General features: G+C 41.9%; 1 protein-coding gene across 1 annotated transcript; it reads right to left on the bottom strand.

Moving 5' to 3' along the window:
- Nucleotides 1-7,821: 7,821 nt before the first annotated feature.
- ALOX5AP (arachidonate 5-lipoxygenase activating protein) lies at nt 7,822-23,761 on the bottom strand. The gene is made up of 5 exons (XM_075850025.1): nt 23,655-23,761; nt 15,080-15,179; nt 13,384-13,454; nt 11,664-11,745; nt 7,822-9,803 (listed from the first exon to the last, which is right to left on the bottom strand). The coding sequence occupies exons 1-5, from the start codon at nt 23,722-23,724 to the stop codon at nt 9,641-9,643; spliced, it is 486 nt and encodes a 161-aa protein (XP_075706140.1). The 5' UTR covers nt 23,725-23,761; the 3' UTR covers nt 7,822-9,640.
- Between the last annotated feature and the right edge of the window lie 565 nt (nt 23,762-24,326).

The raw sequence follows: 24,326 nt of genomic DNA, 5'->3' as shown, positions 1-24,326 counted from the left end.
TACCTTGCAGGGATGCTGTCCACATTTGTAGAACCCTTTAGTTTCCAACCAAGTTGATTTAGTCTCATGTGACGTGAATAGGGATGGTGAGAGGATGCTGCCTATTGATGGGGCTTTTCTTGCTATTATTTTGCATCCTTCCTTTAGGATGGACCGCAGGTCACCGTCCTCCATGAGAATGGGTAGGTACCTATTTACTAGATGTTTTATTTCCAGAAACTGGTTGCTTTGCTGTCTGCACACCAGGACTCCATCTTATTGGACCTTTTTAAACCTTGATACCTAGTAAACTTGGAATAAGTTTCCATTTTATCCTCTACATCGCTGGATTCAACCCCTTGCCTTTGCCTGCCCAAACAGCAGTTTATGACCACATATGGGGTATTTCCGTACTCGGGAGAAATAGCTTTACAAATGTTGGGTTCTTTTTTTCCTTTATTTGTTGAGAAAATTAAAAATTTTGAGCTAAAGCTACGTCTTATTGAAGAAAAAGGATTGTTTTTATTTTCATTGCCCAATTCTAATAAATTCTATGAAACACCTGTGGGGTCAAAATGCTCACTACACCCCTAGATTAATTCCTCAAGAGGTGTAGTTTCCTAAATGGAGTCAGTCTTTGGGCGTTTTCATTGTTTTGTCCCCTCAGGGGCTTTGCAAATGCAACATGGCCTCCGCAAACCATTCCTGCTAAATGGGATTTCCAAAAGCCAAATAGCGCTCTTTCCCTTCTAAGCCCTGCCGTGTGTCCAAACAGCCGTTTATTATCACATATGGGGAATTGTTTTACTCGGGAGAAATTGCTTTACATATTTTGCAGTGCTTTTTCTCCTTTAGTCCTTGTGGAAATGAGAAAAAAATCGCTAAACCTACATTTTCTTTGAAAAAATTTAGATTTTAATTTTCACAGCCCAATTCCAATAATTTCTGCAAAAAACCTGTGGGGTCAAAATGCTCACTATACCCCTAGATAATTTCCTCAATGGGTTTCGTTTCCAAAATGGGGTCACTTGTTGGGGGTTTCCGCTGTTTTGTCCCCTCAGGGGCTTTGCAAATGTGACATGGCCTCCGCAAACCAGTCCTGCTAAATTTGAGGTCCAAAAGCCAAATAGCGCTCCATCCCTTCTAAGCCCTGCCGTGTGTCCAAACAGCCGTTTATGACCACATGTGGGGTATTGTTTTACTCGGGAGAAATTGCTTTACATATTTTGCAGTGCTTTTTCTCCTTTAGTCCTTGTGGAAATGAGAAAAAAATCGCTAAATCTACATTTTCTTTGAAAAAATGTAGATATTAATTTTCACGGCCTACTTCCAATAATTTCTGTAAAAAACCTGTGCGGTCAACATGCTCACTACACCCCTAGATCATTTCCTTGAGGTAGTTTCCCAAATGGGGTCACTTTTGGGGAATTTCCACTGTTTTGGCACCGCAAGAGCCCTTCAAACCTGACATGGTGCCTAAAATATATTCTAATAAAAATAAGGCCCCAAAATCTACTAGGTGCTGCTTTGCTTCTGAGGCCTGTGCTTTAGTCCAGTAGCACACTAGGGCCAGATGTGGGATATTTCTAAAAACTGCATAATCTGGGCAATAAATATTGAGTTGCATTTTTCTGGTAAAACATTCTGTGTTACAAAAAAAATGGATTAAAAATGAATTTCTGCAAAAAAAAAACAAAATTTGTAAATTTCTCCTATACGTTGCTTTAATTCCTGTGAAACGTCTAAAGGGTTAAGAAACTTTCTAAATGCTATTTTCATTACTTTGAGGGGTGCAGTTTTTAAAATGTGGTGACTTATTGGGGGTTTCTAATATATAAGGCCCCCAATGCCACTTCACAACTGAACTGGCCCCTGTAAAAATAGCCTTTTGAAATTTTCTTGAAAATGTGAGAAATTGCTGCTAAAGTTCTAAGCCTTGTAACGTCCTAGAAAAATAAAAGGATGTTCAAAAAACGATGCCAAACTAAAGTAGACATATGGGGGATGTTAATTAGCAACAATTTTGTGTGGTATAACTGCCTGTCTTACAAGGAGATACATTTAAATTGGAAAAAAAAGAAACATTTTTGCAATTTTCTGATAATTTTGGTGTTTTTCACAATTAAATACTGAACATATCGAGCAAATGTTGCCAGTAACATAAAGTCCAATGTGTAACGAGAAAACAATCTCAGAATCGCTTGGATAGGTGAAAGCATTCCGACGTTATTACCACATAAAGTGAAACTTGTCAGATTTGAAAAATGAGGCTCTGTCAGGAAGGTCAAAAGTGGCAAGGGGTTAAAGGAGCAGACACTGACTTACAGGGCAGTCTTCTATACTTAATTGGCAGGAGAGATACCATGATCACTAAGGTGAGATTGGGACCTTCTTGCCAGGTTCTTGCTCCTTGGCCTTTGGCTTAGACCAGGTGTAGTAGGGTCCTTATCTGAGGTTAGGAATCATCCCTGCCGGTGGACCATTGTAGAGGGATGACAGAACGGTAAGGAGAGGGGCAGAGAACCACATGGTTAATGCTATCGGTCGGGTAGCTGGAGAGTCTGAGTTGCTAAGTGCCCCAGTAGTGGTGACCCTTGGGTGCCCGAACTCACTGGGGGGGACGGGACCCACTGAGTGATGGCACATTTGCACTCACTTGTCTTTCACACTATATGAGAACACACCTTTATTTTCCCGGGCTTCTGGCTGGGAAATTAGGAATTTTTATATCTGGCGAATGTCCAGGCTGTATCATGGCGCACATTCACTTATTTAATTTTGTTTTCTCACTGTGTTTGTCATGTGTGTCACATGATTTTTGGATGCGGTGCCCTTTTGGGACCCTTCCAAGGTCTTGGGGGAAAATGTGTGGACTTCTGGTTCCTTTTTCCCCTGCAACCCGGCCTCCCTTCTTTGGAAGGGAGATGCAACCAGATGCAGGCTCCAAGGTGGACACTGGGGTGGCAGCCCAGGTAGAAGCCTTGGAGTGTTGTTGGGTCCTCCTAAGCTCCGGCAAGGGGGGATCATTGATCTTCGATCCTCTTGGCCTATGGTTTGGAGGGTCGGGGAATGGTCACTCCTTTAGGAGTAGGGCTGTGATAGACCGCATACTTTGTGCACTTTTTTGTGTGGCACCTCTGCACTTTTTTTGCACTTTGGGTGACAGAAAGCACGACTCGGACTTTCCATAAAAATGTTTTAAAAAAAACATTCATCTATAGGTGAAACTAGAGAGACAGATTTCATCCTTCTTGAGCAAAGCTATTTTGTGAATTTAAAGAATACAATTTGAGGAGTATTCTGATCGTAGACATTTATCGCATATTAAGGGTATGTTCACATTGAGTTTTTTGCAGGCTGAAAATTCTGCCTTAAAATTCCCTGATTTCCAACTACTCAAATAATGACAGAAGGTAAAACTAAAAAATAACTTTTATTAACATGAATTAAACATTTCCAAAAGGACACAAAACACACAAGGTTGAAAATAGCCAATATAGACTAGCAATGTGTAGTGAGTCAGAATACGTCTCTAAGATATTTGAAGTGGATACATATAGTATACGACAGCATGGGTGTATCAGTCAGTGGCTGCAGAACGCTGAACTAGCACCAAATAACTGTTGGGATTCTAATATAATTGCTAGCCCCATTATACCCCTGAGGACGCTACGTGTGTAGCAAAACATGTCGGGGGTGGGGGGGGGGGCTATCCTGCTTTTAATTTCTTTGTTAGTCTAGCAATTATATGAGAATATTGCGTATTCGGAAGTTTTTTGGCCCGTTTTCCAACATGGTTTCCGCGTCAAAAATCGTGTCCAAAAAACTCTGTGTGAACAAAGCCTCATATGATGCCAAAAATGTTTAATAGGTGGGGTTCAGCATTTTCTGTAACTCTCATAGACTATAATGGGGGACTGGTTTTTCCCTACTATTCTTTATCGTGGCCACCACAGCCTGGCTCATGATGAGACCCCTGTTCTCATGGTGCCCAAGTGGTGAAATCCTCACCTATCAGACATTTATGGATATGCTATGGACAACATCTCCAGTTCTTGACAGCAATAGTTATGCTCCATTGTTACAATAAAACAATCCAGGAGAGTGGGTGTTGAATACTTTTTATATATTCTGCACTTCAGGATTATTCATAGTCTTTGTATGTACTCATTCATGGGAGATTGGCAGAAATGCATTTGAATAGGAAAATAGAGTTGACAATACTGGATGTGACAAAATTCAATACTCATAAATGTAGGTTTGCATGGTAAATTAGACATTTGCATGGGAAATAGGATGTTCTGTCAGCACAATGGTGATAGTGAAGTTGTACCTTCTTACATACAGAATGTCTCTTGCATTGTTCTTTTTGATACATAAGGAGCGAATAACTTTCCATTTTGTCTGAAAAAAAGTGGCTTCCTAAAATTCAGCAAATAGGCCACGGAATCCCAGGATCATTTACATTTTATATCAGTTACTAATTGTAATTAATGGGGAGGGTGGACCCAGAACACAGACCCTACTTTTGTAGACTTCCGACATGACTATGAAAGTTGAAGTAGAAATTATGGAAGAAATTGAACAAATTAAAGGGGTTTTCTGACACGAGTCCACCAGAAGAGGGAACAGATTGAGGATGTACGGGACATGGGCGGATGGTAGTATCTTCAGTGTGAGAGGCATCACGTGACCAGCTGGGAGAAACGGCAATTGGAAAAAATATGGAATTTCAAGTGTATTGCAAAGCGCCCTGGATTTACATGCTCAGTTAGTTAGATGATAGTTTATTTGTCCTGAAAAACAACATTAACACGAACGGGTTAAACGTCCGTGGGACGGCCATTGAAACAGCGGCCGTCCCACGGACCTATATAATTAAATCTGGACATTCACACAGCCGTTGTTTCAACGGACTGCGTGAAGGGTCTGTGCGAAAATACGACATGTCCTATGTTTTCACGCATCACGCATCCCGCCATAGACTCTGAACTATGGTGGATGCGTGACATCGTGTCCCGCAGCGATGAGCACGGATGCACCTCGGATGTGAAAAACAGCAGTTTTTCACGTCCGAGATGCGCAGCGCTGATGTGAATCAGGCCTAACTGCTGCATTTATTAGTTTCTTATAATTATTCTCATATGGTAGGTCCCCCAAAGAACAACTGATCTCAAGGGGCCCCACTGCATCACCCCCCCTACTCGAGCATCAGTTATAGCCAGAGGAAGAAGCTATCCAGATGAGCTAGAGACACCCACCATTACATTTATACAATCTAATAGAGCATAGATATATTCATACACTCATATTTTTATATGTAATTTTATGTTTTATGTTGTATTTTTATATATATTTAAAACAATTGTATATCAAGAAAATTAAAATAACAAGAAATAGATTGTCTTATGCTTTTAATCTATGTCTTTTTTGTAAGTATGGTATAAACACGTAGATTTGTTAATTTCCCAAGGGTAGTGCACTATCTCCTTTTTCTCCCTTGTTGGAGATATAGACCATCAAGTACGAGGATTTGCACAGCAGGCTGCTGCTTTAGGGCATGGCCAGACGTGGTGGAATTGCTCCGGAATTCCGCTGCGGCCAGTCCGCTGCGGAAATCCGCAGCGGACAGTTTCTCCATTGGTTTCCACACCTTTTTAGTTAGGTTCGTGCACACGTGGCGGAAAACTCCACTGCGGACCATAGGCGTGTTGCGGAATCATTGCGGAATTTCTCCATTGACTTCAATGGAGATTTAAAATTCCGCAATGAAATCCGCAGATGTTATGTGTGTTGCGTTGCGTTTTGGTTTTAAGAAAAGGATATTTCTTCACTCTGGCTGGACCTATGTATTTCTAGGTCTATAGCCAGACTGAGGTGAAATGTTTTAAAAGACAGCAGGAAGTACTCTTCACCTGAATACGCAACAGCTAATCAGCATCAATTTCCTGCACATTTTAGGCAAAGCCGCAACAGAATCTGCAACGCAGATTATGTGCGGCATTGATGTGGTCAGTGTCGGCAGAAATACGCCACGTCTGGCCATGCTTTTACTGTGTGGAACCACAGGTGCCAGCGAGATATACACACGGGTGGAAATTTGGATCGTTCTTTCTGCATGCAAGCTGGGGGAAGGAAAACCCTTGATGGACAATTCGAACTTTACATCTACAACCATCTGAGCGGTAAAAATCTATCAATTTGTCTCTGGTTCTTGTGGTGTTCAGGACTTCACCCCTTTTTTTTTTACCTGCTCCGGTGGTTCATCTTCTTGTTGAGAGATTATAGTGAGTGGAGAGCTGAGTTCTCAATATTTGGTTGTTCCAATCTAATAGAGCATATGGATAGGGGTTGTTTAAAGCAGACAATCACTCCATAGAAACAGTCTTCCCCACTGCTTTGGGGCCCGTGGTGAGAAGGGGGCCCAGCACTGAACTTCTACTACCCGACATAGAGCCATTATGTTTTCCTGCAGACACCACTAGGGGAAACTCAGTGCATAGAGATTTTTACACTTTCCATTGAGTTCAATAATAGTGAATAAACTCATATGAACCAAGCTCCCCCTAGTGGTGGCCTCAGGCAGACAACATTTTATTGTGTGTGAAGAGCAGCAGAGGATTTGGAGCTGTATGGGATTGATTCATCTATGTATTTAAGTCAGTTGTCTGGAGTACATGCACTGAAAAATATTCAGACTTCACGCCATATTTATGAAGCACTTGTTCACTTTTCCTGACATGAGGCGGTAATGTCGGCGAGTCATCAGAGGCGTGCGGGTGACATTTGTTTATTAAAATATTCCTCCACTCTCTTACTTACAAAAAGTGTTGGGAAAGGTCCGACCCGGCAGAGGTCTTAGCCAGATTTATCAGCAGGGAGTGCACCATGTTGATAAATCTGTTACACGCTGCACAGGGGGAGAGTACTGGCATACCGCTCACATGGTGCATCAGTATTAGCAGAGCTCCCACTATAAAGATCTGTTATTAAATGACTGGACGTTAACTTAATGAAATATTATTGCATTTTTCTGAGCTCTCCGTGTTGGGTGTGCCAATATTTAGTTTTGCTGCGGGTCCCTATGATTTAAGTGTACGCTCCTGCAGACAAACCATTTCTTAATCAGTGGCTCAGGTGCTATATGTGGCTCTCGGCCCCCCTCTAGATACTATTGTGCCCTAATGGCACTAGGGAGGTCATAGCATTACTGGTAACAGAATCAAATCCAGATCACAGGGATTTAAGGGGAATGTATTACCTATAGTTGTTTTTCACTGATTAAAAACAGATTAGAAGAAAATATGTATCTGTATTTGATTTGATTCTCTGATTGTAGATTCTTTTATTCGATTTTCTGTACATTATTACGGGGGGCAGCCATCTTGCCTGAGCTGCTTTTTACAGCATTTAGAGATATGTTTTACAGCAGCCACATGGACCATAGGAACCTGTGAACAGAAGGGGACCCATTGACTTCTATGGAAGAGTTTTCTAGGCACACTCTGTGATCTATGCAGAGATCATTGTGCAGGAGGGGATAGAAGGGAGCTGTCCCCATCAACTGTTGTCAATGGTGGATCCTGTGTTATCTATATAGAGGTGTTATCTTTCATTGTAATCCTGCCTGTGATGATAACGTAATGACTGCTGAGAAGTGATCTCTGTAGAACAGGAAGTGTCAGCTAATGTGAGGCTTAGTGGCCAGAATGAAAACTGCAAGATTTTAGGATTTTTTTTTTATATAGATAGTGGCACAGAAAATTAAAAAAAAGTCACCAAAATTCTTAAAAGAGTTAGATTTGTATAGACTTTAACAATGAAGATTAATTTTTCCAACAGACAAGTCTAAGAGTAAGAGTTTATTTTCTTCATATTGACAGAATGATACAGTTTGAAATACTTATAAAATTGGGTTTAGCATTGACATGGCCTCTCACATACTTTATTAAAGCTTTAAAGACTATGTGAACTAATATAACAAATTTTACTCCACTCTCTCTGCTTCCTCTTCTTACTAACCTAGATATTAAAGGGGTAAGATGGAAATGAGTAACATGTGACTGCAGGATCAGAAAGGCTTTGCTTGTAGTCTGTAACCAGTGGTGTAACTAATGCTGTAGCAGCCATAGCGGCTACTACGCGGCCCGCGCCGCCCGCCGACATGACCCCCATGCCCGGTGGCGCTACCTAGCAGCTGCTATGGCTGCCATAGCGGTAGCGATGCTACATTCACTAGTATCTGCGTCCTTAGGACACAGATATTGTTGAACACTATGGCAGAGCAGGGCGGTATCTCCCTGCTCTGCCATTTACTAGGCTACAGTTTGTTCGGTCTGCATCATTTTAAGAGCAGGTACAGGATTCCTACGCAGGCCGGCATGAGGATGTCACTGGATCACGCCAGCCTACATAAGGATCCCGTCGGCATTGTGGAGCAGCTCTGTTCACCGCGGGAATGGGGCCTAGGTGAGTATACACTTTTTTGTCTTATTTGTTTGGGGAGCACTGTCTACAAGGGGGTAGTGTGGGGCTGTATGGCACTGTCTACAAGGGGGGTGGAGGGCTGCATGACACTGTCTACAACTGGAAGGTGGGGGCTGTATGGCACTGTCTACAAGGGGAAGGTGGGGGCTATATGGCACTATCTACAACGGGACGTGATGGTCTGTATGGCACTGTCTACATGGGGAGGTGGGGGCTGTATGGCACTACAGGGGGGCTGTACTGTCTACAAGGGGGAGGTGGGGGCTGTATGGCACTGCCTACAAGGGGGAGGTGGGGGGGCTATATGGCACTATCTACAAGGGGAGGTGGGGCGCTTTATGGCATTGTCTACAAGGGGAGGTGGGGAGCTGCATGACACTGTCTACAACTGGGAGGTGGGGGCTGGATGGCACTGTCTACAAGGGGGAGGTGGGGGCTATATGGTACTATCTACAAGGGGAGATGGGGCTGTATGGCACGGTCTACAAGGGGGAGGTGGGGGGCTGTATGGCACTACAGGAGGGCTGTACTGTCTACAAGGGGGAGGTGGGTGGCTATATGGCACTATCTACAAGGGCAGGTGGGGGCTGTATGTCACTGTCTACAAGGGGGAGGTGGGGCTGTATAGAACTGTCTACAAGGGCAAGATGGGGGGGCTGTATGGCCCTATCTACAGGGGGCTGTATGGCAGAATCTACAGCGGGGCTGTATGGCAGAATCTACAGGGGGGCTGTATGGACAATCTACAGGGGGGAATTATCTACAAGGGGGCTCTGTGTTACACCCAGGGGTGGGGGAGCAGTCAAATGTTTGCTATGGGGCCCAGTGTTTCCTAGTTACACCCCTGTCTGTAACTATGGAGACACATTGTCTGCATAATAGCTGTATGCACAAAACGGTATGATATTTTTAATCAAGAGTATTTGCAGAGTTGCTTAATTTTTTTAGATACATTGGAGCAAAGAAAAAAGACAAATTGTATGCAAAATTGTACATACCGTTTAAAGTGAAGGAGTGGTTGTGTCCCGTCTATTCTAACGATTTATAGAGATACCATTTTACAGACTGCGACATTGACATCTTCTTATGTGTCTCAATGTCAAGAATGTAAATAACTTTTTTTTTTTTTTTTTTTTTTATATATATATTATGCAATGTAAAACAAACATTAGAATTATGGTATGAGCAGTAAAGGAGAGAAAGTCTTACTGAGTCCACTTATATAATTCTCCATATCACTTCCAAAGATGATCACAAGGTAATAGTTCAAGATCCCAGCCAGACTCATGGCAAAAAGAAAAAATATAATGCGTTTTCCAAAAACATATCCAGGAGTGCTACAAGTAAAGGAAAAATAAAAATGGTATAAACCTTGAAAATACACAACCAGATCATGTAACATAAAGAGGACCTGTCACCTCTCCTGATATGTTCATTTTAGTAAATACTTGTATTTCTCAATTTCTAGAGCGTCTTATCTTAGAACTCTACAGTGCACCATTCCTCTGTTATTCCTCCTGGAAATGTCTGAATAAATTAACCACTGGGCATTACCACTTCCCCTGAAAATGGGGCGTGACCAACAAAGTCTGACACTGTCCAATCAGCCCAGTTGTTAATGTATAAATGTGGCGCACGGTCAGAATTCTGCCACATTTGAATTGGGGAATCGGCCCCAGTGTTTTCTATAGCAACCTGACCTTATTTCAATTATCTGTTTCACATTTTATTTGTGTTTTCCCTTCTCTGGATCAAACAGCTAGGTCTGGAAGGAAAAACTTAATAGAGCTTGATAACTGCAGGCGCAATCTACTATTACTTGGCGGATATTCCAATCAATGCCCAATCATTTAATACATGGATGGGCTGAGTTGGCCAGAGCGAAAGCTGCTCTTTGTGAGAAGAGTGTGTGACACCCCCCCCCCCCTCTATGATGTTCGTATGCCCTAATACATATCTTCTAACATGGCAGAAGATCCTATTGGTGGAGTTTGTGGACCACCACCATTTTCCAGAATGAATGGGCTGTTGTGTTGTATACAGCTCTGAACTTCTTTGACACTGTCCAGAAGTTTCTGTTATTGGAAATCTCAGACATAACATTCTAAGCAATGAATCCTTGAACTGAAGGCCCCTTTATTTAGCATGTTCTAGATCTTTATAATGATTGAAAAATCTAATGGCACTAAAGGTGTCTGGGCATGATATAGTTCTATAAATCAGATCCAATGACATGTTTCTATGACTTGTGGAGATATCAATTTTGAGTGGATTTTTTGTTTAGGAAAAGTTTTGGTTGTATTTTTTTTAGTCAAAGCCAAAAGTTGATACAAAAGCAAGGAAAAGTATAAAGAAAAGACTGATGCATCTCCTTTCTTTTGTGTCCACTCCTGTGTATGCCCAAAAAAAACAAACAGCCAAAAGCATCACCAAAAACGGTATCAATACTGTGTGTGTGATCCTGGGGAAAACAACTCTTTACGCAGTACTATAGGTGTACAGGTGCTCTATAGAGTGCATTGTTGTGCATTGTCCAAAAGCTGAGTACTAAGGGTGTGTTCACATCAGCGTTAGGTTCAGTTGATGGGTTCCGCTAGACCTTTCCGTCGGAGGAACCCATCAACGGAAAGGCAAACCATTTGTTTGCATTACCACTGATTTCAATGATAATGCAAATGGTTTCCATTTGTCTCTGTTCCGACTGCGCTATTGATTCCGCCAACAAACAGAAACCTTATGGAACGGAGACAAACGGAAACCATTTGCAACGGAAGCATTACCATTGGTAATGGTAATGCAAACGGAAGTTATGGTTTCCGTTCGGCTTTCCGTTCATCGGTTCCTCGGACGGAACAAATGAACGGAAGCCCAACGCTGATGTGAACAGGCTCTGTCTCCCTCCTTCCAAAATGACATATCTAAAGATAATTTCTGACTGTATTTCCCTTTAAGGGAGGAAACATTTTATGAAATTATATTGTAGGACTATTGCTTGTGAATTTGAAACTGCCGTAATTGAAATGACATTTTGCGCTGTAATAGAAGTGTGCCTGACATTATATCTGATTGAAGCAGGATCATTATCCTGAGAATAGTTTATGAATTGCTGCAAACTTGATAGGAAATGTTAAATGTAACTATAAAAGGGTAAAGTACTAAGGTTTCTGATACATTATTCGAATGATACCAAATAATACCTCTGTGTCTTCTCTCCTAGGTAACCGACAAAGTACTTCTGCCGAACAAACAAGTACATAAGGCCAGCAAAGGCGGCAGGTGCTACATTAACATATGGAAACAAAGTGTTAGAAGGCAGCGACAATGCGACAATTTCCTCAACGTTAAGTAAACCTTACTACCTGTACATGTCCTCATCATATCTCATCTAGATTACTCCAACAGCCTCCTCTGTGTTCTGCCCTCCAACACTCTTGCACCCCTTCAATTCAACTTCAACCCCGCTGCCTGTTTAATCCACATCTCCCCTCTCTGCCAGTTCCTCCATTAGCTACTCATTACCCAGCGAAAACATTTCAAAATATTATCATCGACAAACAACCTGTCTCCGTACGACTCTGCCCTAATCTCCCGATACCGCCCCTTACATAACTTCCAGTCCTCATAAGACCTTATTCTCTGCTCTCCTCTTGTATGCTCAACCCATCATCGTCTCCAAGATTTCTTATGTGAATTCCCCATATACTGGAACTCGCTACTTCAACACATCAGACTCTCCCTCCATCCAAACCTTCAAAAGCAGGCTTAAAGAGGCTCTCTCACCACATTATAAGTGCCCTATCTCCTACATAATGTGATTGGCGCTGTAATGTAGATAACAACACTTTTTTATTTTGAAAAACAATCATTTTTGAGGAAGTTATGAGCAATTTTAGATTTATGCTAATTACTTTCTTAATGTCCAAAAGGGCGTGTTTTAATTTTTGACCAAGTGGGCGTTCTAAAGAGGAGTGTGTGACGCTGACCAATCAGTGACCAATCAGCGTCATACACTTCTCTTCATGTCCATTTGTACTCAGCACAGCTTTGCTGTCGCATACACCCACATTAACTTTACTGAAGTGTCTTGACAGTGAATAGCTATCACCTCCAGCCAGGACGCGATGTCTATTCACAATCCCAACAATTCAGTAAAGTTTGTGTGGGACTTAATCGCTGCACAGTAAAGTTAATGTGGGTGTATGTGACAGCACAGCGTGATCTCGCAAGATCACTATGTGATGAGTACAAATGGACATGAACAGAGAGAAGTGTATGACGCTGATTGGTCAGCGTCATACACTCCTCTTTACAACACCCATCTAGTCAAAAGTTAAAAAAACGGCCAGTTGGGCATTAAGAAAGTAATTAGCATAAATCTAAAAAAGGATAGTTTTTCAAAATAAAAAACAGTATTGTTATCTACATTACAGCGCCGATCACATTAGATAGGAGATAGGGCACTTATAATGTGGTTATGGAGCCTCTTTAAAACAACCCCCTTCAGAAGAGCTCACAACCCACAATGACCATGTCTCATATGCAAGCGGTTTCTACCCCTCAGTTTGCGGAGCTTTTACAGCTTATTTGGGTTGAAATTTGCATTAGAAGTCACAGTACATGCTGCTAATGTGCTCACATCAGTATTCTAAGCTATAGACATGTATTACTTATAATCTTTATGATTAATTTTAGTTTTCGAATTTGTTCATAAAAAAAAGCTGACTATCCGTGATTTTTGGATAGTTTTTTTTTTTTTTTTTTTTTTTAATTTAGGTTGGCAACCCTTGGTGGGGTCTCCCAATAATTTCCAACTTTGGACTTTTTGCAGAAGGCCATTGTAGTACTTCTATTATTTGCAAACTTTTGTTAAACCACAGCAGACCGTTTAAAAAGTTGTGCCCTCCAAATTTATATTACCTTGGCTACAGAGGACACCAGCGCACCACAACACAGCTAGGAAAGTAGCGTATGCATCAGTACAATTTTGGCTGGAAAAGATAAGAAGCATTAAAAATGTGTAAATTCGCTATATACTTATCAAATACTACAAATCAAAAGCAATATATCATGTATTAAAAACTAATCAATAGAGGACCTAAATGATACTGGTTTCTAGATGTCTGTACTATCTATGTTGGATGACCATAGAGTATAAGTAAGTTATATGCTGTATTCCTCATAGAATAAGAAGTAGAAGGCTTTTTAAGGCTGCAATTACTCATGCAGTTTTTGTTTTCAGAACCAAAGCCAGGAGTGGATACAAAAAAAAGATGTATGAAGTTTAGGCCCAGTTCACACTGAGTTTTTTTTACGCTGATTTTGACGCGAAAACCGCATCGCAATCAGCGACAAAAAACAACCAAAATCGCCTCCCATTGCTTTCAAAGGGAGGCGGAGCCGTTTTTTTCTGCAGCGGTGTTTAGCCGGCTTTTAGCATAATTTGCGGTACACTTTTACGGCCTGGACCCCTTCCCGCAAATATACGGAAAGGTGTCTGCGGTCAATAGAAGTGAATGGGTCTGTAATTACGGATGATTTTTACAGTCGTATGCATGGGGCCTTAGACATTTCTTTCCTGTTGTATCCACTCCTGGCTTTGTCTAAAAAAAACAACATCAAAAACTGCATGTGTAATTTCAGCCTAAGGCTGGATTCATAAATACAGTCACTTGCATTTTCAGTGAAGTTTTTCACTGCGTTTTTTTGCATTTCCCCCCCCCCCCCCCCCCAAAAATGCTGTGGCCAGAGGATACTTTAAATTCTATAGTAAAATATGAGAATGCCTACATACACAACGTTTTGGTTTGTGCCATTTTTGTAGCATTTTTAGGGTTAATGGTGCATTCTGTTTTTTTCAAAACGCAGCCTAAAGGAGGTTGGTGTTGGTAAATAGAGGTTGCGCTAAGAATATAATCTTTCAACTGTCTTTTTTTCTACTTTCTACTGAAATTATCTGATCCTTTTTATTCTCTGTACGTGTTTCATAAATAAGTATGATATATAACAAATTTTATAAACTATAAATTATAATTCTTAAAGAGAATATTTAATGTATTTGATTTTTTTTTAAATGTTGTAGCTATTTAGTTTTTATTTTTAAAAACTTTCCTGGGAAAGTCATATTGGACCTGCAATGAATGGGAGTTTATGGGCAGAGAAATATCATACATTATTACAGTCTCCAGACCAGAGAGTGTCAGGTGAGGTACATACAGATCCTTATTTTTGTGTATAGTATTAATATCCTGCCTTATCTAGGTTTTCAGTAGTACAGTAGAACTATTTAAATCCTGCAACTATTAAATCTCCTGCTCCCTGTTGACTCTGTCCCAGTCTACACAGTAAAGTTGGCAAGTGAACTGCAAAAGACTCCTCTAGTGGACAATGCAAAAACTGGACTACTTTAAGATTATATTTTTTATACATATATGGATGGCCACATACAAAAAAAAGTAAAATCCCAAAATTTGAAAGGACCTGATTTAAATAATATATCATTTTCTACTGATACATCCCTTTGTTCAACATAACCAAATATCTGCACCTCTAGACATAAATTAATTCGATAACCCTGCAGTAAATCTATAGTACGTATAAGGTCACACAGACTCACTTTGCTGTATACACTTTCTCAAAGGCAAGAGAGCCCGTTCTCTGGAAACTCTTGGAGTGCTGAGCCTTGGATTCATGTTCCACTTTAAATGCAAAAGAAACTGAAACATAAAAAACAACTCGTATTAGCATCACATTTTCTTTGGTGTTATATAATTAAAGTTACTTATAATGAGCACTGTATGTAATGTATCTCATGTAAATTTCACAGCTATTCGGTCAGACCTGTTTGTTTACCCAGACCAGCCAAATGTAGGACTAAACGCGTCTTAGTAATGTCCTGAAGGTATTGTAAACCTTAATGACCAAGCAATTTTTAAAGTTTTTCCACCGTCGCATTCAAAGTGTTATAACTTTTTTTTTTTCCTTCGACCTAGCTGTATAAGGACTTTTTTTTTGCGGAACAAGTTGTATTTTTTAATAGCATTTATTTGAGGTACATATAAGTTGATCAACTTTTTATTAAAAAGTCTGAAACTTCGCCATTCTTTTTTGAGTTTTACATTTACGCCACTTACCCTGTGGTATAAATAACATATTAACTTTATTCAGCGGGTCTTTACAATTGCGGCGATACCATATTTATATAGTTTTTTTATGTTTTACAAATTTTACATAGTAAAAACACTTTTTTTTCAAAACTATTTGGTTTTGTGTCGCCATATTTTAAGAGCCATCATTTTTTTATTTTTCCACCAATGTTGCTGTATGAGGGCTATTTTTTTTTTTTGCGGGACGACTTGTAGTTTTTATTGGTATCATTTTGGAGTACATGCAACGTTTTTATCACATTTTTTAAAGGCAGGATGAACAGAAAATAGCAATTCTGGCATTGTTTTATTAATTTATTTTTTACTGCGTTCACCTTGCGGGTTAAATAATGTAATAGTTTTATAGTTGGGTTCGTTACGGACGCAGCGATACCAAATATGTGTAGGTTTTTACTTTTTTCATAATAAAGTATTTTGTAAGGTTGAAAAAGTGGGTTTTTAATTTTTTTTACTTTGGACTTTTATTTATTTATTTCAAACATTATTAAACTTTTTTTTAACTCTTCTCTAGTCCCACTAGGGGACTTCACTATGCGATCTTTTGATCGCTTTTAGAATACACTGCAATACTTATGTGTAAAACTGACAGGCATCTGTTATGCCTAATGCACACGACAGTGTGCGGCGGCCGAGTGCTGTCAGTGATCCATGGAAAGATAGGACACGTCACCTGCTAAAGTGAATGGGCCCGTGAAGACTATCGGGCGCCACTCGTATGCCGTTAAATCACTAGAGGCAGACCTGGAGGCCTTTATTAAGCCCCCAGCTGCCATAGAAATCATTGGCACCCCATGATTGCATCGCAGGTGTGCCGGTGGGGTGAGAGCGGGAGCCCCCTCCCATTAAAACCACTCAGATGCGGCGGTCTCACGATGCTGGAAAATTTCTTCTGAAGTGCCGTTGTGGAACGGCTGCCGTAAAAACACTATACGGTGGTCGTTAAGGGTACTGATGAGGTGCAGTAGCTGTTATAGGCGTATTTTGCCTGGCACTTATGTGGTCACCGTAAGGGCCGCGGTCGCAGACCATAGACCCCTTTCATGCTGCCGACGTCTTTCTCTCCGGGGATGCCAGCATATGCGGCCGTCCTGTCCTGTAATGACCACTAGGGTGCACGCGCGAGCGAGCTCACTCCTGGCCTTAAAGAGGCTCTGTCACCACATTATAAGTGCCCTATCTCCTGCATAATGTGATCGGTGCTGTAATGTAGATAACAACACTGTTTTTTTTTTTTTTGAAAAACTATCATTTTTGAGGAAGTTATGAGCAATTTTAGATTTATGCTAATTACTTTCTTAATGCCCAACTGGGTGTTTTTAACTTTTGACCAAGTGGGCGTTGTACAGAGGAGTGTATGACGCTGACCAATCAGCGTCATACACTTCTCTTCATTCATGTCCATTTGTACTCAGCACAGTGTGATCTGGCGAGATCACGCTGTGCAGCAATTAAGTCACACACAACCGTTACCAAAGTGTCGGGAGTGTGAATAGACATCGCGTCCTGGCTGGACAGCGAAGTCTATTCCATCTCAAGACACTACAGTAACGTTAATGTGTGAGTAAGTGACAGCACATCATGATCTAGCAAGATCACTTTGTGCTAAATACATGAATGGAGAGAAGTGTATGACGCTGATTGGTCCACTTGGTCTAAAGCTAAAAAAAACACCCAGTTGGGCATTAAGAAAGTCATTAGCATAAAGCTAATATAGGTCATAACTCAGTCAAAATTGATAGTTTTTCTAAATAAAAAAACACTGCTGTAATCTACAGTACAGTACAGCGCTGATCACATTATGTAGAAGATAGGGCACTTATAATGTGGTAACAGAGCCTCTTTAAGGGGCCAGCGCCCGAACATGTTAAGAATGAACTAATTAGTCCCAGATCCCTGACTATAAAAGAGCCCTGCCCTGTCACTCCTTGCCTGAGCGTTGTTTGTATTCCTCTGTTAGTCTTGCAAATGGTCCCTTAGTCATTTCCTGTTGCCAGTGTTCCTGTGCCCTGCTACCTGTATCCCGTGCTGTATTTGTTCCTGTGCCCTCTATAGTGTTGGAGTTGTGTTGTGCCGTTTACCACTTCTACTGTGTTACACCACGTTTGGTGTCATCTGCCGTCTGAGATTCCATCTGTACCTAGCCACTGTGACTGTCTGGACTATTCAGGTACCCTTGTGCTGGACTTTGTATTAATTGGGTACTCTGTTGTTTGGCCGGCTGCCTCCCTGCTACGGCGGTGCGGCCTAGTGGATCCACGTAACCACAGATCGTGACAGTCACTGTGACTGGCATTTGTAGAGTACTTGCGAAGTAAATATGGCTGCCACTTGTGAAACAACGGCTAACACTTATGAGGGCTCAATTTTTCTCTTAGAAGGTATTGCTTCTCCTTACAGAGATCCAGCTGGTAAGGAGTCATAAAGAGGCTCTGTGACCAGTTTATAAATGCCCTATCCTCTACATAATCTGATCGGCGCTGTAATGTAGATATCAGCAGTGGTTTTTATTTTGAAAAACTATCATTTTAGAGCAAGTTATGAACAATTTTAGATTTATGCTAATTCGTTTCTTAATGCCCAACTGGGCATTTTTTTACTTTTGACCAAGTGGGCATTGTAAAGAGAAGTGCATGACACTGACCAATCAGCCTCATACACTTCTCTCCATTCATGTCCATTTGTATTCACAGCACTCACAAGATCACGCAGTGCTGTGTAAGTCCCACAGAAACTTTACCAAAGTGTCGGGAGTGTGAATAGACATCGCATCCCGGCTGGAGGCAATATCTATTCACTCTCAAGACACTTTTCTTTAAAGTTAATGTGGGTGTATGTGACAGCACAACATGAACTCGCGAGATCACGCTGTGCTGTGAGTACAAATGGACATGAATGGATACAAGTGTATGATGCTGATTGGTCAGCGTCATACACTCCTCTTTACAAAGCCCACTTGGTCAAAAGTTAAAAACCGCCCAGTTGGGCATTAAGAAACGAATTAGTATAAATCTAGAATGCTCAAAAATGATTGTTTTCAAAATAAAAACCACTGTTATCTACATTACAGTGCCGATCACATTATGTAGGCGACAGAGCCTCTTTAAGGCAATGCTTCCTGAGAAAAAGGATGCACAATAGCTCTCCTCTAGATGGAAATAAAACTATCTCTCTAGTGCCACCTATAGGTGACTACTGTGTAAGTCAATGTCCAATTCTTTATAATGCCTTGAAACATGACTCTGGTTATTAGCCAAACCAGAGACACCAATCAGCAGACAGCACTATTTTGGCATAGAGGCTCCTCATCTGTACAGAGTAGGGTGCTGGTTGGCTAAGTGAAATGCCTTTCAAGTAGCTCTTGGAAGGTACTGAATAGAGATGAGCGAACCGGGACAACCGAACCCGGTTTCGGTCCGAACATCGGGAAAAGTTCGGTTCGCAGCGACTCCGAACTTCACCGGGTTTGGCCGAACACGTTTTGACCGAACCCGGTCAAAAATATTAGACAAATCGGCAGCCACTTGTCTCTATCAATCACTGATAGAGAAAAGAGGCTGCTGATTAAAAATAAAATAAAAAGCATTTCATACGTACCCGGTCGTTGCCTTGGTGACGAGTCCCTCTTCTTCCTCCAGTCCGACCTTCTTTCCTGACGCGGCAGCCTGTTATTGGCTGCAGAGGCCGCTGTAGCCTGTGATTGGCTGCAGAGGCCGCGGCAGCCTGTGATTGGCTGCAGCGGTCACATGGGCTGTAGCGTCATCCAGGAATGTCGGGCCGGATGTCGAGAGGGACGCGTCACCAAGGCAATGGCCGGGAGACCGGACTGGAGGAAGCAGAAAGTTCTCGGTAAGTACGAACGTCTTTTTTTTTTACAGGTTACTCTATATTCTGATCGGAATTCACTGCCGATCAGTTAACTCTTTCAGCACCCTGGACAGTGACTATTTACTGACGTCGCCTAGCAACGCTGCCGTAATGACGGGTGCACACATGTAGCCACCCGTCATTACGGGGCCTCATGCACACGACCGTAAAAACACCCGTTATTACGGGTTGTAATTACGACCCGAAATAGCGGGCCCATAGACTTCTGTTAGCCACGGTTACCTTCCCGTTTTCTCACGGGAAGGTGCCCGTGCCGTTAAAAAGATAGAACGTGTTCTATTTTTTTATTTTACGGGCCGTGCTCCTATACTTTATAATGGGAGCACGGCTCGGAAAAACGACCGGCTGCCCGTGGCCGGCCGTGCCCGGCCTTGCTCATCTCCTGAAATACTCTGTGCTGCCTTAAACTCTGTGGACCGGTCAGGATCCTGTTTCTTTTAAATGCTGCTGGGGAACCCGCTCGATCCACTATATAAGGCTGCACTACAGTGCTTGGGAATAAGTGACTGGGGCAGAAGAGGATGGAGGCGCAGCCTTATATAGTGGATCGAGCGGGTTCCCCAGCAGCATTTAAAAGAAACAGGATCCTGACCTGTCCACAGAGTTTAAGGCAGCACAGAGTATTTCAGGAGATGGGCGTGCGGATCTTGTGCGGGGTGGTGACTTGCCAATCATGTGAAAGTGTCATTGAGGACAGGAGTGGAGGAGAGGTAACAGACTGAGAGCTACGTAATGGTAAGAGCAGAGTTCACAGCAGCACAGAATATTTCAGGAGAGGAGCGTGTGATTGGCTGCAGAGGCCGCGGCAGCCTGTGATTGGCTACAAAGGCGGTCACGTGACGTGCATGACCGCCACTACAGCCTGTGATTGGCTGCAGCGGCGACATGGATGAAACGTCATCGCTGGAGGCCGGACAGGAGGAATGTAAGCATGAACGTATTTTTTCATTACATTAAAATTTTATTTTCCGCGCGCCGAGCATGGTACTGTCCAGGTTGCTGAAAGAGTTAGTGCAGCCCATTAACTCTTTCAGCACCCTGGACAGTACCATGCTCGGCGCACGCAAATTACAGGTTCGGTCAGAACTAGTTCGGTCCGAATCAAACTTTTTCGTGAAATTCGGCGAACTAGCTGAACCGAACTTTTCATAAATTCGCTCATCTCTAGTACTGAATATACTTATGGAGATCAGGTTGGTAGGGGAAATACTCCCTGGGAAAATTATGCAAAATAACTTTCCTCCAGACTACCCAAACAGTCTCTCTAGTGCCACTTATAGGTGACTATCCTGTATGTCTGAGGTCGGGTCCACACAGGATGGAAATGCTGCGGATTTGTGAATAAAATGCGCATGCTGGGCATTAAAGGGACCAGAGGCGCTCTTTTTCTTAATTATAAAATCTTAATTTATTTCTTTTTTTCCATGCTCAGATACAAATACAGTGCATGTGCTTTACATATATTTTATGTAATATGTATATATTTTATACATATATTCTCCCCACACAGTAATTTTAAGCATATAGTGCCAACTTTCTCCTCTAACTACTTACGGTATATCTTTCAGATACCAGGAGGTTCAACCTTGAAAACCACTTGAATACATTTTACATGCAGTTTATCTATAAATATAATCTGCATAAGAGTTAGCAACTCTGCAAATACATTTCCTTACTTATCTTGTACTGATCTTGAGTGACATCATCTCATATTTCTTTCACGTACACAGCGGAATCCACAATTCTACAGGCTTTGGAGCTTGCATTGCCCAGCATCCCCTGCCAATTTAGTGCCTGTACAGAGCTTACTCTGGTTATTTGCATTAATGGATGAGTAGTATTTATACCAGACACTGTATAGTAATCTTCAATAGAAATAGAAATCACCTTGCAGAAAGCATACCCCCAACATTTACATCCCTATTCGTGGGGCACTTTTCAGCCCTGCCCCAATCCATCTGTGAATGCCCACAAAACATCCCAAAAACTCCCACTTTTATCCGAATTGAGACACATTTGCAGAACATTATTCAGTAAAAAAAACAAGACGGTTGGGAAATATGCAGAAATAATGCCTCTCCTTCCAGTACCCCTGTAAGGGTGTGGGGGAGATTTCCCACCCTTAAAGCAAACATTACTGCTTATTTGGCCAGTAATGGAGTTGTTTCTATATATTTGTACATATGCAAAAGGGATATGCTTATTTATATCCATTGTGCCTTTAAGAGCTGCATGTGTCATGGTTTTGCGTCCAAAGAGGAAGGCATGGCCATTTCAACTTGTATTTATGTTGCACTTATGTGGCCTGTCCTGCATGTGTACATAAAGCCTATGTACACCCTTGTAAGGAAATTATTATTTTTTTATGAAAACAATGCTTTGTGTCTTTTTAAGAATTTTCTAATTGACTTTTATTACAAAATGTTTTACTTTTTACAATACAGCTTTTATGTTTCCTGCATACATAAAAGCTGTATCATTCTCCACCACCTGAATCCATCAGTTCAGCTGAACTGACGGCTCGGCTGAGAGTGGGTCCTACAGGATCCAACTAATATCGATCACATCGTGGGTCACGGTGCAAGCTACCCACTACCTTTTGTGGAATCCTCAAGGATGGCGCGTAGTAATAGTGTCCCCACACATTGATGATACCTCCTAAATGCCCACTCCCAGTAATGATGCCCCATCATGCTCCCATAGTGCCCCCTCCACCCAAAATCATGCCCCCATGACACAATATCAGGCCCCCAAAGTGGCCTCACATAGTATCATGCCCCAATAATGCTACAACACAGTATCATCCCCCTGTAGCGCCCCTACACAATATCATGCTTTTATAATGCCCCTCACAGTATCATGCCCCCATAGTGCTCCGACACAGTATCATGCACCAATATTGTTCCCCACAGAGTATATTGCCCCCATAGTGCCTCCACACAGCATAATGTCCTATAGTGCCCCCACACAGTATAATACCCCTTAGTGCCTCCACAGTATAATGTCCCCATAGTGCACGTCAAACAGTATTATGCCCCACACACACAGTAACGAGCCCCCAAAGTGACTCCCCATGCAGTATAATGCCCCCATAGTGCCTCCCTTCTGAGTAAAATGCCCCCATGGTGGCACTATGACATCACTTCTTCACGCCTGTCTGTGCCAAGCTAATTACGGCAAGCGTCACAGGGAGAATTGTGGAACGGGTAGCTGACAGAGATACAGTTGATTCCGGGAATGTCCCGCTGGATCTGGGACGGTTGGGAGGCATGCAGTTATCATTACAGAATTAACTCCAATACATGGTATTACATATAGACAATTCCAAGGGAGACCGCAATAAACACTTGTACACAATCAAACAGTCACATTGATCGGGGTGGTACGGTCTTCCCCCTCCCCTCCCTTACAGACACACCGGCCTTGGCCCTTACACCCCCACCTGCTGGGGGGCTGCTTCCTTACACCCCCTCAACCAACTTCCATATTGCACTGAACAAAAAGATTAGTTACCTATTACTTTCCTCTTCAACACTGAGCAGATTAGTCACCTTTTCCTGCATGATGCAGAGGGTGGACGTAAGTAATATGCAGTGCCAGCATTTCTGAAACAAAAAAGGGACCATACTAGTCTCCACAAGAACATGGAGATCCGGCGTCGTCACCTCTTCTATGGTGGATTAGGGGCCCATTAATGTACCAGAGCCTTTGCCCACTGAAGGATCCTCTGGTATTCTGGAGGGCCATTACAGCCGTGGAAATACAGATGACACAGCTCCCTGATACATTCCTTTAGATAATTCCAGGTGGAGGTTCACTTAAAAAAATTGAGTTTCACTTGTTCAGGTGGCAAGGACCGAGGCCACTAGATGGTATTTGGCCAAAATGTCTCATAGCTTTAATAACATCTGCTCAGAAATATCTATTGTACCATAAATCACACTCATATTCCACCTGGAATAGAATAATTAGTCTGATAGGGAATAAAAAAATGTACCGTGTGAACGGCCCATAAATAAAAGGGCCGTTTTTCACAACCAATTTGACACACGCTCATCTGAATAAGTCATTATAGTTATTAAAAACTTTATAAGACTACGAACATAATATCAGCAATATTATAAACTCCAATCTACTTACTGTTCTGTACAACGCTGATTAATGTAACGATTGCCAGGAGGACAATATTCTCGATGATTTCTTGATTCATTCTTCAGAGAGCAGCGGCCGATGTCTGGCTTCTTGGGTAACTAATGTTTTACTGGGCACTGCAGATATAGTGTCTTCAAAGAGGAAAAAAAAAAAAAGAGGAAGTTTATTTTCTAATCTTTCATTGAGTATCTCTGCTCCGGATCTGTCAGGGGAACCTACATGAAGAGAAATCGAGGTAAACTTTAGACCATTCCTCTATTTCTACCACATAGGTTTTAAGGTGGTGTAGGCAAACATACTGTTTACCATGGCTGGAAGACACAGACACTTTATACGACTAGATCACATTATTTTTTATTTCCTTATTTCTCCATCACTCAATAATTATACATGTGGTGTAGCTGTAAGGATGTGGAGTAGCCATCACCAGTATCCTCTGGCTCCTGGAGTAGGGTCATGCGCTGGGAAGAACGGCACGGTCCATATTTTAGTGTAATTTATGTGCCATTAGCGTTGGCAGCAATTACTAAGGGGTGGACCCCAATAGTTGGTGGGCGCAAGAGATACAATATATAGAGTGCCTGCCGGCAAACAAAGCCCTTGTTTCCCAACTACCAAAATTAAAATCACAAGTTTTATTAGGTATAGACGACCATAGAC

This window comes from Rhinoderma darwinii, chromosome 2, assembly GCF_050947455.1.
Source record: "Rhinoderma darwinii isolate aRhiDar2 chromosome 2, aRhiDar2.hap1, whole genome shotgun sequence".
Taxonomy (NCBI): domain Eukaryota; kingdom Metazoa; phylum Chordata; class Amphibia; order Anura; family Rhinodermatidae; genus Rhinoderma; species Rhinoderma darwinii.
This window is presented reverse-complemented; position numbering and strand designations above follow the sequence as displayed.

What these genes read in the sequence shown, in the direction of transcription:
- ALOX5AP (XM_075850025.1), bottom strand. Translation starts at nt 23,724, where the DNA reads ATGAATCAAGAAATCATCGAGAATATTGTCCTCCTGGCAATCGTTACA. An exon ending in GAGAAAGTGTATACAGCAAA is followed by an intron (nt 13,455 to 15,079) that starts GTGAGTCTGTGT and finishes TATCTTTTCCAG; the next exon opens with CCAAAATTGTACTGATGCAT. An exon ending in TGGTGTCCTCTGTAGCCAAG is followed by an intron (nt 11,746 to 13,383) that starts GTAATATAAATT and finishes ATGTTAATGTAG; the next exon opens with CACCTGCCGCCTTTGCTGGC.